The sequence below is a fragment of the Papaver somniferum genome, chromosome 5 (genome assembly GCF_003573695.1).
Source record: "Papaver somniferum cultivar HN1 chromosome 5, ASM357369v1, whole genome shotgun sequence".
NCBI classification, from domain to species: domain Eukaryota; kingdom Viridiplantae; phylum Streptophyta; class Magnoliopsida; order Ranunculales; family Papaveraceae; genus Papaver; species Papaver somniferum.
The window spans coordinates 206,678,196-206,693,099 of record NC_039362.1 but is presented as its reverse complement, the minus strand read 5'-3'; the positions used below and the strand labels follow the sequence as shown (position 1 = coordinate 206,693,099).

At 37.6% G+C, this 14,904-nt stretch overlaps 1 protein-coding gene across 1 annotated transcript; it reads right to left on the bottom strand.

Annotated features, from left to right (window-relative positions):
• Positions 1–12,794: 12,794 nt before the first annotated feature.
• Positions 12,795–13,145, bottom strand: LOC113280633 (rRNA 2'-O-methyltransferase fibrillarin-like). The gene has a single exon (XM_026529236.1). It carries the CDS (start codon positions 13,143–13,145, stop codon positions 12,795–12,797), a length of 351 nt encoding a protein of 116 aa, XP_026385021.1.
• Positions 13,146–14,904: the final 1,759 nt, after the last annotated feature.

The window sequence follows — 14,904 nt, the reverse complement described above, 5'->3', positions numbered from 1 at the left end:
GACAACTCCCTAATACCTACAAATCTCTCGCTACGATTTGCGATGTTCCTTTATTGGATGGTGATAATTCTCTTCGCGGAGTTTCTAGATCAGTGACTCCCAACTTCCTGCATTCTCTTAATAGTCTGGTATGCTTTCGTCTTTTTACTTCTTCATTATTGTAACTCAAAATCTCTTTCTATTTTAATAATTTTTACATTTTCTCGCAGGATGGAAAAACTTCTTTCGCTGTTGCCTCAGATCTGGAGAGGAGACACGAAATTCTTGAAAAGAAGAATCTTCAATTTCGTACAAAGAATGAGGAACTGGAAACTGAAGTCAAAGGTCTTCGCGAGAAGAACAAACAACTAGAAATTGATTCTTCTTCGCACAAGAATAAAATCTTTAGTCTTCAACAAGCTAATAATCAACTCCATGGTATGTTGCTTTTCTCCTTTCCCTTCATTCATTCATTCATCCTGTTATTTTATCTTATTTAATTGATCCTTTTTGCAGACATTTATGGTTTTTCTGATGAAGCTACCGTTCTTCGTTCATTTCCTAATGCCTTGGATAATGACACCCTTCTTGAGCATCTTAATAAATATTTAAATAGTTTCGCAATTAATAAAATTTCATCTCTTTCTCTGAATGAACTGAGATCCAAATTTCGCCTCTTAGAGATTGACCATAGATCTAGTTTAGGCTTATCCAACCAATTTAAGCGTTTCTTTCTTAATTCTAAAGAGAAAATAAATAAGCTAAGAACCAAAATTAGCGGTCTCATAGATGATAAGGATCGCATTTCTAACCAAGGTGCTGAGACTTTGGCGAAATTCCAAGAAATTCTTCTTGAAGTTCAACTTGAACGGGATGAAGCTAACCGCCAAAATGCCGTACTTAACGAGAGAGAAAACCAAATTCGTTCTCGTCTCCTTATAAATAATGAGGATGAATTCGCTTGGGCTGCGAAAATCTTAGACGATGCTAGAAAAAATTTAGGTGTAAATGTTAGTCTCCAAGTTGAGCATACAACCTTGATTAAAGATATGATTTCTGACAGAGAAGGTTATTAACTGTTCTTCTTCACTAATCTTTTGTTTCTTATGAATTTTCATCAAGTTATTAATTTATTGCCTTTTGCTCGCAGATTCTGAAAGTAGATATCGCGAAAGAATTGAGGAACTTGAAGCTGAAAAAGAGGAACTCGCAAAGAATCTTTCTTCTCGCAACGACAAGTATTCTAGATTAAAGAACCAAATCAAGATCATTGTTGCGAACTTTAAGAACGACGCTATGCATTTTCACAATCAAACTATTCAAATGGTTTGTGATAACCATAGTATTCCTCACTCTGATTATCCTTGTCTCTTGGAGGAGATCCCAAAGAACATTCCTAGTTTGGCCATCTCTGATAGCGAAGCTGATGATGAAGAATCTGATGGTGATGAAGGTTCTGATGGAGATAAAAGTTCTGATGCAGACGAAGAAGGAAACAAGTCTGATGATGAAGGATCAACTAAGAAGTAGTATTTGTTTCTTTCTTTGATCTTCTGTAATACTTGTACATTTATTCCTTCTTTCTGTATATTTGCGAATTCTTTTGGTTCCCCATATTCCTTAATATATGAGTTTCTTTCATTTTGACCTGCATTCATTAAAACAATTCTTCCTTGCAATACGGTTAATCAACATAATCATTAATTTTTGAATTTTTGCGTAAATCTATCATATGGAGACAAATAACATTTTCTAATTTCATTCATTCCCATACTTGCCTCTGTTATTTGTATCTAAAGGAGAGATTTTGCAGATTTTTCTTATTTTGTGCCTCAACTTCGCAGTTGTTTATGTATAATTTCGCAATCATATGCGAAGTGAATTTTGATTCTTTTCAAAATCTCATTCCTGTGTGGTCTTATTTTGCCTTCCTAGTTAAAGGTCTTATTATGCCACCTCTTGTCATTGCGACAAAATCGCAGGACGTCCTTGCACTTTCATGCAAAAACCCATTGATCTTGCCTTAACTTTTTCTTTTGTATTATGGCCTCTTCAGGAATGTTGCGACAATATAATAGGCCTAAATATTCTTGCGAAAATAAATCCCCATTACATTGCCGTCTTGCGACGAAATCGCAGGACGTCTTCGCACTTTCATGCGAAAACCCATTGATCTCGTCTTATCTTTTTCTTTTGTATTATTGCCTCTTCAGGATTGTCGCACAAATATGACAATCCTTAATACCCTTGCGAGTAAAAAGCCTCGTGACATTTGCGTCTTAAGACACTTATCAGCTCCCTAATGGAGGGTGCCGCCCTTATCTTCCCCCTGGTTGTCCCTTCAAGGAGGCGTACCTCTACCATACAAGGTTGGATCCTCCCATCCGGTCTTAACAACAACCAGTTGTTTTCGCAGCCTCTTATCCCTTTTGCCTATAGGGCTTATGGTTACGAGACTGCAACCTAAGTGGGGTTTTCTTCGGGCCGAGTGCAGTATAATCCAAGACTTGTCAAGAATGGAAAGGTACGCTCGGTACGCCCCTGGCACTCTTACTCAACCGTGTACCTCAGCGCCTTGGTCAGATTATGCACTCCTTGGGAGAGTCCTTATTACCTTAGTCGCCCAACCTAAGTCATATGCTTAAGCTGAGAATCTAAGGTGCCTGTCCCGGATGGGCTTTATTGACCCCAAATCTCCATGACTCAGGTTCCGGTGGCGGTGTAGCCTTTCCCTGAGCCATGCAACAGGTACCCCCTTATATGACGTACTTTAGGTCTTATATTTGCCTCTTGCGAAATTGTATTCGCGAACTAGGGTGTACGCCATAAAGGTTCGAACCTTTCTCTTTTATCATTGTTCTCTGATTGTCTTTTGTAGAATTCATTATCTCTGCGAGATTCTCGCACACCATCATATCGTATTTGCATTTCGCAATCTCAATTTTGTCATTCAATAAAATGTATTTTTGAGGATTTTAATTGTTGCGAGAGTGTCGCAACAAATCAATCATTCATACATTTCTTATTTTTATTACCTTTGCCATTCTCTGCTTCTTTGTTATTTTCTGCTACTGCTTCCTTGGTAGTGGTATGTTCACCATTTCTCATTCTGAGCTAGCATTAGTTTCGCAACATCTCTTCTTCTTTTCATTCGATTGCATCCACCATAAATATATCACTTCTTTGTGTCTCTTTGATTTTGTGTCGCCAACTTTCCTTCTTGTTTGCTCTTCCTTCGCAAGATTCTACCTCAGTTTCGTAACACTTTTTTCCTTCAACCCAATCTCCCTTTATGATTCCTACACCACTGGGGTGAGGGAATTTGATGCATTGATGGAAAGTTGAAGTTATACCTAGAATCCCATGTAGCCAAGGTCCAATTAATGCATTGTAGGGTGATTCTACGTCCACGACACAGAACATGATTTCAGACGATATTCCCTTCAATGGAATTCGCATAGTAACCTCCCCTTTAGGCTTGTTAGCAGTACCATTAAAACCATATATCTTATATGTTGATGGTATAATATCATCATCTCTTCCTACCATAGTTTTATAAGTATGATAAAATAAGATGTTCACAGAGCTTCCAACATCGATTAGAATTCTATTAATTTCCCATGAATCTTCAGCTTCTTTCTCTTCCAACAATTCTCTTGCTTCTTTTAACAGTAGTTGGTTGTTCTGATGTATTTCTTCTTCTAGCCATTTCTTCAATGTTAACGAATTGCAAGAAATTATGTAAAATTCTTAATCAATTACTACAAATCTTCACAAACCTCAATATTAATCTTCAATTTTTTCTAGAATAATCTGCAATGTTCCCTGTTTCTAGCGCCATTATGTAGTTGCAGGAAATCCTATACTACACCCCTCATATGATTTCATTAACACTCAACTCATTTTTAGATTAACAATCTTAATTTTATTGATGAATCTTTGAACAATCTTACAAGAAAAGATAAAGGAATCAAGAATAACCACTGCTCTAGATTTTCTCTCTCCTATTTACTTGTTTCTTACTCAAAAAAGATCTCTCTCTTTCCTTTACAATTAAACGACTATTTATAGGGAAGTACCTAGTGGATGACAGCTAATCTGTCCTTTATTTTCGGATATGTCTCGAGACATTCTCGCAACCTTACAAATGTTACTCTCGCAAACTTTCTTATTTTCGCAGAATCATTACATTTTTCTCATGATTGTAGCTGACGTCGTTTATTATGTCACTTTTAAAATTGTTCTGCAATGCTGTTGTGTTGTTGATAATTTCGCTGAGGCATTATTGTTGCGAGATTCCGATCCTACACTTGTTGGTGCAAATGTATAGATCATGTCTCTGGAGATTAAATGAATGACGCAATTGAATGCGTTGGCGAGTAGTTGGCCACATATAGGCATGCTCATCCAATATTCGTTTGTCAAACATATATTGCCGATTAACCACCTTTCCCATTTCGCGAAGATCTCATTTAACACCTCATCAGTTTCGTCTCTTTCAATTCTCATCATTGGCTTATAGAAGTCGCGGTACGTGACCACATAGTTCCATTAAGCATTTTCGCCTTACTAAGTAACTTGGTCACAACCCTACTCTTTTGCATCTTCAAAGGGTCCAAGTTGATCCACGAAGACGTGGTAACCACAATTCCTGTCACCATGAACATCATTCGTGGCCTTGATATAATCACAAATATAGTCGGGGAAAAAAAATAAGGTAACTTTCGTAGAGAATGTAATAGTTCCGGATATATCGACCATTCTCATCTCTAGGTGGTGGTTTTGGCACTTCTTTTATACGAAGCGTCACCTTCTCCATTCTCTGCTTCTTTGTTATTTTCTGCTACTGCTTCCTTGATAGTGGTATATTCACCATTTCTCATTCTGATCTAGCATTAGTTTCACAACATCTCTTCTTCTTTTCATTCGATTGCATCCACCATCAATATCTCACTTCTTTGTGTCTCTTTGATTTTGTGTCGCCAACTTTCCTTCTTGTTTTCTCTTCCTTCGCAAGATTCTACCTCAGTTTCGTAACACCTTTTTCCTTCAACCCAATCTCCCTTTATGATTCCTACACCGCTGGGGTGAGGGAATTTGATGCATTGATGGAAAGTTGAAGCTATACCTAGAATCCCATGTAGCCAAGGTCGACCAATTAATGCATTGTAGGGTGATTCTACGTCAACGGCACAAAACATGATTTCAGAAGATATTCCCTTCAATGGAATTCGCATAGTAACCTCTCCTTTAGGCTTGTTGGCAGTACCATTAAAACCATATATCTTATATGTTGATGGTATAAGATCATCATCTCTTCCTCCCATAGTTTTATAAGTATGATAAAATAAGATGTTCACAGAGCTTCCAGTATCGATTAGAATCCTATTAATTGCCCATGAATCTTCAGCTTCATCATCCTCATCTTCTTTTAGTTTTGGATTAATTTCTAATTTTACCACCAATGGATTGTCATGTACCTCTCCACCTTCGGGGACTTCTTCTGCGGTAAAAGAAATAGTCTGTTTCTGCCATTCCTCTAGTGGCGAGATTTTCGCAATATTCATAATTTCTCTTCCATCATTGTCTCTTGCGAACACTCTACTCAAAAAATTGTCATGAAAATATTCAATTGTCTTGTATGAATGTATGATAGAATGACAGAATAGATTCTTTGCTTTTGCACCAACTTCTATGAAGAATGTTTCCTTCTTTTTCATCGTGTTTACTCTGTGATGCTCTGGTGGTGGTGGTGGCAATGGTTGAGATTGTGGGTGCCCTACCAAAAAGTGGTTTAGTTTTCCTTGATCTATCATTCTCAGAATAATTCTTTTTATATTTCGGCAATCATTTGTAGTATGTCCATGAAAATGATGATAAGAACAGAACTCATGACTTCTGTGGTTTGGAGGTGGTTCCGTTCCCATGTTCCATGGTGTTGGTATATTTTCCATCAAAATTATGGATTCCGATATTTCTCCACACTTGCATTTAGAGGTGGCATCTTGATTTCTTCCCATACTACCTTGTGACCTCCTTGTCCTCTATTATAGTTTTGTCTTTGACCTCCATAAGTTTCTTGCGGCTGATCGAGTCATTGAATCTTGTTATTTACACCATGATTGTAGAAATTTCTTTCTCTTTCATACTCCTCTTGATCTAGGCTTCCTATAGCCACTAATTTTTGTTGATTGTTGCCCGTCACCTTTTCTTGTTGTACTTGCGAAGTGCTCGCCACTGTGTTTATTAGTTTGGGTAATAAGCTTGCATTCTCTCTTTGTGAACTGGTGTTCGCAACCGGGTATGATTCCATTTCATTTTTCCTTTCCTCTAGAGAAATATATTCTTCCTGAAGTTCTCGCAATTCAGTCATTGTGATCGTATTCTTGACTCTGAAAATTTGGATATACAATAGATTGGTTGCAAACATAGCATTGATAAATGATAAGATAAGATATCTCTCATCCACACGGCCAGACATTTCGCTACACATAGTCCTCCATCTTTTAGTTAGGTGCTTCAAACTTTCGCCAATCCTTTGTTTTAATCCAAGCACGTCTTCAATACCAGGTCGCGAAGAATTGTTACTTATATATGCCCCCAGGAATGTAGTCTACAAATGATTAAAGGATGTTATTGTATTCTTTGGTAGACCTTCGAACCATTTTAACGCCTCCCCTGTTAAGCTGGATGCAAAATACTAGCATAATACGGCATCATGATTTTCGCATTGCAACATGCACCTCACGTAGGCTTTAATGTGTTGAATTGCACAAGTTGTTCCATCAAAAATGCTGGTTAATGCGGGCAAATGGAATTTCAGAGGTATTCCTCCTAGTTGTACTTCCCTTGTAAATGGAGTTTCCGCAGCTTCTTCTATAGCTTCATCTAATTGTCTTCTGCCTACTTCTCCTCTATTATTTAACATTCCTCTCATTTCTTCCAATTCTTTTAAGATTTGTTTATTTACACCCGAATTTTGATCCATTAGTCTTTTTAATTTCGCCTCCCTTCTTCTGCGTTCATGTCTTTCTTCTCTCGTGAAATTTTGCATTTCTTTTTCATCATCCTCATCTCGTCTTCTTCTGCGATTCTCTTCCTCATGTCTATCTTGAATTCACATATGATGATGTCTCTCATTTTTCCCTCCATGATTTTGTTCATTTCTTATCAATTCCATTCGCTGTCTTTCAGCCATCCTCTGTACTCTATCATACTCTTCATTGATATTACCATTATTCCGGTTTTGTGTACGCCTTCTTTCTCGATTGTCGTGATTGTTCTGGAGAATTGTCTCCTGAAGCTCTTGTTCTTCCATTTCCGCTCTCAATATTTCACGTTCGCAAATTAAACGTGCTTGTTCAGCATAATGTCTTTCAATTTCTTCTTCAATCGTTTGTTGATTTCTTTGAGCTTCTCTCTCATGTAAAATTCTCCTTCCATCCTCTCGATTCTCTTCGCCATATTGATTATTTCGTCCCTGACGTTGTCCATTCTCTTGATTTCTATCATTTTGCCTATCATCAAAAGTTTTATTTTGTGGAACGTAACGATCATCAGTCCTTTCTCTATCTTCGCGATGTTCTTCATTAGGATTTGATATTTCTTCTCGAATATTATTTCCAGCATTAATTGTGGGTGAGTTTCGCCTCATCTCTCTTCTAGTCGGTCTTGAATATGATTTTGTAGTACTTCTCAATCTTCTACTCTGTAGTCTCATATTTTCCATCCTCAATTCGTGATTTTGCCTTGTTAAATTTGCACGTTCTTCTGCCTCAGCTCTCATTTCTTCATGTATTCTTCGTCTCAACGTTTCTAACGCTCCAATTTCCTCATCTCCATGAATTATTCCTTCATCTGCTTCTTGATTTCTCTCTACTTGTCCATGGTTCCTGGTTTGTTGCTCTTCTTCTACTTCTTCTGCTGAATTTGATTGCCAAGTGTGTATACTCACCCTATCATAATCTATTTTCCTTCATTGTACTAGTGTTTGTTTAATTGGTGGTTGAATTTGATTTTCTCCATTATTTCTCATTCTAGTAGATTCTACCATTTCATTTCTTTCCCTTCCAGCAAGTCTCTTGCTTCTTCTAACAGTAGTTGGTTGTTCTGATGTATTTCTTCTTCTAGCCATTTCTTTAATATTAATGAATTGCAAGAAATTATGTAAAATTCTTAACCAATTACTCTAAATATTCACAAATCTCAATATTAATCTTCAATTATTTTTTCTAGAATAATATTCAATCTTCAATCCCTCCATGTTTCTAGCGCCATTATGTAGTTCCAGGAAATCCTATACTACACCCCTCACAAGATTTAATTAACCTTCAACTCATTTTCAGATTAACAATCTTAATTTTATTGATGAATCTTTGCACAATCTTACAAGAAAAGATAAAGGAATCAAGAATAACCACTGCTCTAGATTTTCTCTCTCCTATTTACTTGCTTCTCACTCAGAAAATATCTCTCTCATTTCCTTTACAACTGAACGGCTATTTATAGGGAATTACATAGTGGGTGACATCTGTCCTTTATTTTCGGATATGGCTTTCGATATTCTCGCAATATTCCAAATGTTAATCTCGCAAACTCCCTAATTTTCGCAGGACCATCACATTTTTCTCATGATTTAGCTGACGTCGTTTATTATTTCGTTTCTAAAGTTGTTCTGCGACACTGCTGTGTTGTGTTGTTAATAATTTCGCTGAAGCATTATTGCTGCGAGATTCTGATCTTACAAGATGAATTTAAAAGAAGAACAATACTTGGGTCTGCCATTCTTTATTGGAAGGAACAAAAGAGTGCCTTTTGCTGTTCTATCGGAGAAGATGAATCGTCGTTTCACTAATTGGAACGCTAGTAACATGTCAGAGGCTGCTCGTTCTGTGATGATCAAGAATGTCTCTAATGCCATCCCAATCTATCATATGCAAAACTTCAAGTTACCGGATGCTACTATTAACAAGATGAACTCTTGTCAACAAGCTTTTTGGAGAAATAAAAAAACAAACAAAGGTCGGAAAATCATCACCCGGAGAAGAGCGTGTCATCCTACTTCAGAAGGTGGACTTGGTTTTCGTAATATGCAGATTTTTAATAGAGCCTTGCTGTCCAAGTCAGCATGGAAGAAATGTACGGATCAATCTTCTATTATGGCTAAATCCTTACAAGCGAAGTACTATCCTGATGGAAACCTTTTCGACTTGAAGAAGAAATCAAATACTACGTGGTCTTGGCGTAGTATCAGCTCAGAACTTCAGTTCATTAGAAGGAATAGTTGTTGGAACTTGGGTGATGGTAAAAAAAATTCAAATATGGTCACAAAGATAGATACCGGAGCTTCAAGAACCACCTCAACCAAGACAAGGGTGCACATCGGCGCAACAATATATCTATGTGCATCAATTGTTCATGTCAAACTCTACAGGCTGGAATACTACTCTGCTCAGGGAACTATTTGATTCTGACATTGTGGATCACATATTGCGTATCTCAATTCACACTTCTCAATCAGACAGATTAATTTGGCTTTTGGAGAAAAACGGGAAGTTTTCCATTAAGTCCTGCTACAAGAAGATGTATAACGAAAATTCACAATTACAACCTGTGGATGAAAGAATTAAAAAGTTTTATACCAGACTGTGGAAACTCCCAACTCTGCCAAGGATTCGTCAGTTTGTGTGGAAAGCAATGTCTGAGATGCTCTCTACCAAAGATGCTCTGGGACCTGCAATAGTTGGTGATGATACTACTTGTCCTATGTGCAACCTCCATGACGAAACAACAACTCATGTTATTATGGACTGTAATTTTTTCAGAGCAGTTTGGTTCGCCATCTCTGGATGAACTTCAAATAATGGAGGTACATTATCTAATTGGATTGAAGAATGGTTTGACAGCTTATGCAATGACGCAATCACTGAAACTGAACTGGTGAAAAGATCCATCATTGCTTGGAGTATTCGGATGAAAATATGCAATAAGGTGTTTCAACACAGTAACACAAGTAATGATGCAGTCATCCAAAAATGCAGGACATTAATTGATGAACATTCTAGCAGGCTTTCTACTAACTCTCTTTCTGCTAATAAAGTGAACAGACATAACGTTCACTGGATTCCACCCCATGTTAGCTACATTACTTTAAATTGCGATGGTTCCTTTGATTCGAATAGTTCTCATGGAGGTATCGGTTTAATTATTAGAAATTTCGCAGGTAGACAACAGGCAGCAAGGTGTATCTACTTGAATGAAGCTAGAAGTGCAGAACATGTGGAGTGTATGGGACTATGGAAGGCAGTGGAATGGGCTAAGGAGCTAAAGCTGGAGAGAGTTCTTTTTGAAATGGATGCCAAGGTTGTTGTTGATGCTGTCAACTATGATCATGGAACCACTGATTGGAGATTACACAACACAGTTCATGACATCGAACATTTATTTTCAATTTTTAAGTCTTGGAAACTTTCTTATGTTCCAAAGGAAAGAAATAAGGTAGCTGACATTCTAGCTAAGAAAGCTAAAATGGATAGAGTCTCTAGTTCTTGGGATGATGATTCTCCTCCTGCAATTCTAAACCAAATTGTAGTAGATTCTCCTCATGTCTCCATGTAACTGTTAGTTTTTTCTCAATCAATATATTTCCAGTTTCAAAAAAAAAAATAAAAAAAAAATCAAGAATCCTATTATTGGGGCTTAAAAAGGGTGGGTTTTGGGGGGCTTTTTGGAGTCATGAAATAACACCTATATGACCCCTTATCTATATTTTTTCTCTAATGTCTAATCTACCCTTAATTTGATTAGTGCTAATTAAATTGATTAATCTAACTAATCAGTCTTAGTGAATCGATTAGGCTAATCAAAACATTAATCTTTTACAAATCAAAACATGATATTTTTGAGTTTTGAAGAAGGAAAAATGGTGATTTTGATAAATTTTTTTGACAAATTTTGAAGACAAATGACGAAAACCTTTATCACAAAACTCAAGATAACCTTATAATCAACTCCTACATCAATTTTATCATTTCAAATCCGTCGAAAATCTGAAAAAAATTCTGGAATTTTCTGACATAACGGCTGGGTAAACTTGTCGACCTGGCCGAAAATAAACACAACGGTTGAGATATTATAAATTCCCGGACGTAACATCAGAAAACGGTTGGGAAATAAGGAACTCCCAGCCGTAATTACAGAAAATGGACATGGATCTACGAACTTCTGGTCGTTATTCTTCCCTGAATAACCTGAGTCTGCAAAACGGATGGGTTTACAAAACATTCCCGGCCGTAATTAGATTTGAAAGTTGAGAAATTTTTTGATTCAACATGAATTCTTAATACGATTGAAAATTACTAATATATTCACTACCTAGACTATAATAAAACTCATTAAATGCTTGATATATCCCCATTACAAAGATGGTTTTAATAACATTCCTTTCGATGTATTAAGAAGTCTTTGATGATGGAGAATTGAGCTTCCAAGTTGAAATCATAACCTTTCCATTTTCTCCATTCTTTCTTAGGTTGAGCTGCGACTTCTCTATCAGTCTCACCTCTAAGTCGAAGTTGGTTTCACATACGACGTAAAGCCATATATTCTTCTACTTTTTTGCGTATGTCTGAAAATCAAAGATACAATTCAACCCCATCGCGGTTGTTAGTGTTACCTATTTCACCACAAAAATTTTCGAAAATATTACTCCAATACGATTGACTTGGTAAACCACGTTTCTTTCGTTCTTCTCCCTTCTCTGGATAGCATAGTACAAAATTTTTGCAAAGAGATAAGTCTTCTTCCAAAGTGAAGTTGGGTTTATCCTTTGAGTACATTGTATTTAGTTTGTAGGAGTTTTGGTGGAGATTATTGATGTAGAAGGTGTGATTTGGATTTGGAATAGGTGGTTATATAGATGTGGGGTTATTTCAAGTTTAAATAAGTGATTGAACATCTAGAACCTTCTATCGATCAGTCTTCCAACGGATATATTTTTAAAAATTCAAAAAACTAGCCGATTTGAAGTGGTACAAGTGAAACTATAGCTACTTACGGCTGGGAAATTCTAGGCATACCCAGCCGTAATTCTATGTGACCTGCAGAGTTGGTGGTCTGCCAGAGTTACGGTTGGGATTCCCCGCTGTAAATCTGATTTTTTACAATTAGTCAGAAAAACGGCTGGGATTCTTGTCCGTGACTGAAATTACGACGAGGATATGTAGCCGTTTATAGGAGCAATTTTTTTTTGGTTTACCAGAGAACTATACGGCTAGGAATGTCCCAATCGTAAACCTCGACGGACGGGTTTCCGAACCGTTTTCTATATAAAGGCTAGGAAGTATCTAGGTCAACCAAGACGTAAATACATTTACGGATATAAAACCCAACCGTTATTTCAGCACGGCTTGGATATCTGGCCGTAAACATGAGTCATTGTAGTTCAGGGAATTCAGACCAAAAACTACTAGGTATTTCCCAACCTCGACGGATGGGTTTCCTAACCGTGGAAAGCTTTGCAGCTGGCAGTTTCTAACCGTGTTTAGTTTTATGGCTATGAAAGTTTGTTTTTCAACATTTATAAGCATTTTCGGCTAGGTTTTGTGAAGCAACGACCTAGCCGAAAATGCCTGAAAAAACAATGATCCTCATTTTTCTTAGATTAAACACATTGAAAGACTAACATTAAGTCATAAATGCAAAGTTATAAAAATCCATCCATCTCAATCCTTAACCAAAGAACGAAAACAGTAAAATGTCAAAGGCTTAAATAACAAAATATTCACGAAGTAAAATACTAAAAAGCTAGTAGATTGTCATTCACTTGCTTCCTCCCCAGAAGACTCTTGTAAAAATGCATCCAAATCGTCCTCTTGGTCCCGTTCAACAACTGGTTCTACAACTCTAGCCCTTTTACCTCCTTTACCTCCTTTTCCCTTACCAGCTTGAGTGAGAGCCTTTTTACCTCCACCACGTCCACCTCGAGCAGCACTTGTTCCACCACAGGCTTCTTTTTTTCCACCTCGAGCACTTGATCCACCTCGAGCACTTGTTCCAGCACGACCTCTTTTTTTGCCGCCTTTTCCTTGCTTTGATGGAGCTTGCTCACGGGAGGGAGTATCCGAGTCGTCGCTAGAAGAAGGAGACCTAGCCCTATTATTTCTCATTGATCGGTCATCTTCTTGAGGATATAAACCTCCTTTCTAATGGAGTATTATGCCTTGGAATCGATTCCGAAGTAATCTTAGTTCAGAGACGGTTATCTGCTCTCTCGAATCAATCATACGGGTGATATCCTTGGACACCCAATTAACTCGTTCAACCTATTTTTCATATCAAATACACTTATTCATATCTAATCAACAAAAAAAAAATTATAAACATAATTAGTAGTATACGTACCACCATCTTCTCCCATTCATTTTTTTCATTTATCTCTTCCGCTGATTTTGAACTCTCTTTCGCCGCTTTCTTCAAATATCTCTGCGCCTCGGGATCCACATTTTCCACATAAGGATGAGACCACTGTTGATACCATTCCATGTAATTGGCATCCTCTTCGGATGTCCCATGAGCAGCTTCAAGCCCTCTTCTACTCATTTGGTTTGCCGGTTGGGAACGAGCATTCCATTCATCGACCGACGGAGCTATTGCTGTTGCATACTTCAATCTGACATCTTTGTCCTTAAATATGGAGTTGGCTACGCTCAGTGGAAAACGAGATTATTGAGGTACAATTTTCTGGACAAAACCTAATTGGCGGAGCGTTCTACGAGGATCCAAAATGACGAACCCGGTTGAATGAAACAAAGGTCCCGTATAGGTCGCCATATTAGAAAATACTCTATCACCAACTTCCTCATATCCATCCTCATCAAGTTTCAAATATGGATCGAAGTTCACATCATCAATTGTCAAAACATCCAATTTTCTCCTCATTTCGACCATTTCGTTCTCCTTACCCTTGTGTTGGGTCCCGTTAAAGGGGTATCTTCCTCCTGTAGGTTTCTCTAGAGGCCATTTTTTTTTTATCCTGAGTAGGCCTCAAGGATTTGAAATGGTTGTAACCCATGACTACGGAACAAAAATTAATCGATTAACACAAAAGTAAAATGAAAGTAAAATAAACCAACATTTGTTATATTAACACAAAAATATACCTGGATAAGAGCAACACAACCCATAATTTGTGTTATGTTCCACCTAGAAGCTTTGCAAAGATTATCCATCAGACTAGCAAGGAGGGTGGTGCCCCACGAGTACCTAGGAACCTCGTTTGTTTCCGGATCGAGACTGAGAGTCTTCAACCATTGCAAATAACAAGCATCGACCTTATTTCCTGAGAAATCTGGAAAAAAGACGGTCCCAAGAGCGTGCAACAAGTAATCTATAGCCGTATGTCTAGCTCTTTCTGCGTCCGTCACGATCTTTCCATTCCTGGTTTTACGGTCAGAATCCTCAAACTGCTCCCTCATACGAACCAGGTTAATCTTCCTTGACTTATTAATTATTTCATAATCTTCACCGGATCTCTAAATCCCCTTTTATCTCTTGGAGGGGCTCCATAACCAATCTCAAACTCTTCTTCCGCTCGATCTTTGCTCCATCCAAGACAGTGGTTATCCAAAACATAAAGCTCATCATAAGGTAGAGTATTGTTGAAACCCTCATACACAACCTTTCCTTCCAAAGCAAGACCTGTGATTTCCTTAGCCACTGCCACAACATCATACGACTTCTGCAACGCCTCGATTCCGGACCATAACCCCGAAGCTTTTACCAAAGATACCACATCTGGATGCTCACCCTCCAACGGCCAAAACCTTGGTTGTTGGTGCTTTAGTTTAGGAATCGCTTTATCGGGAAACTACAAATAATATAAAATTTTGGTTGTTACGATTGAATATCCATAATAAACTGAAAACA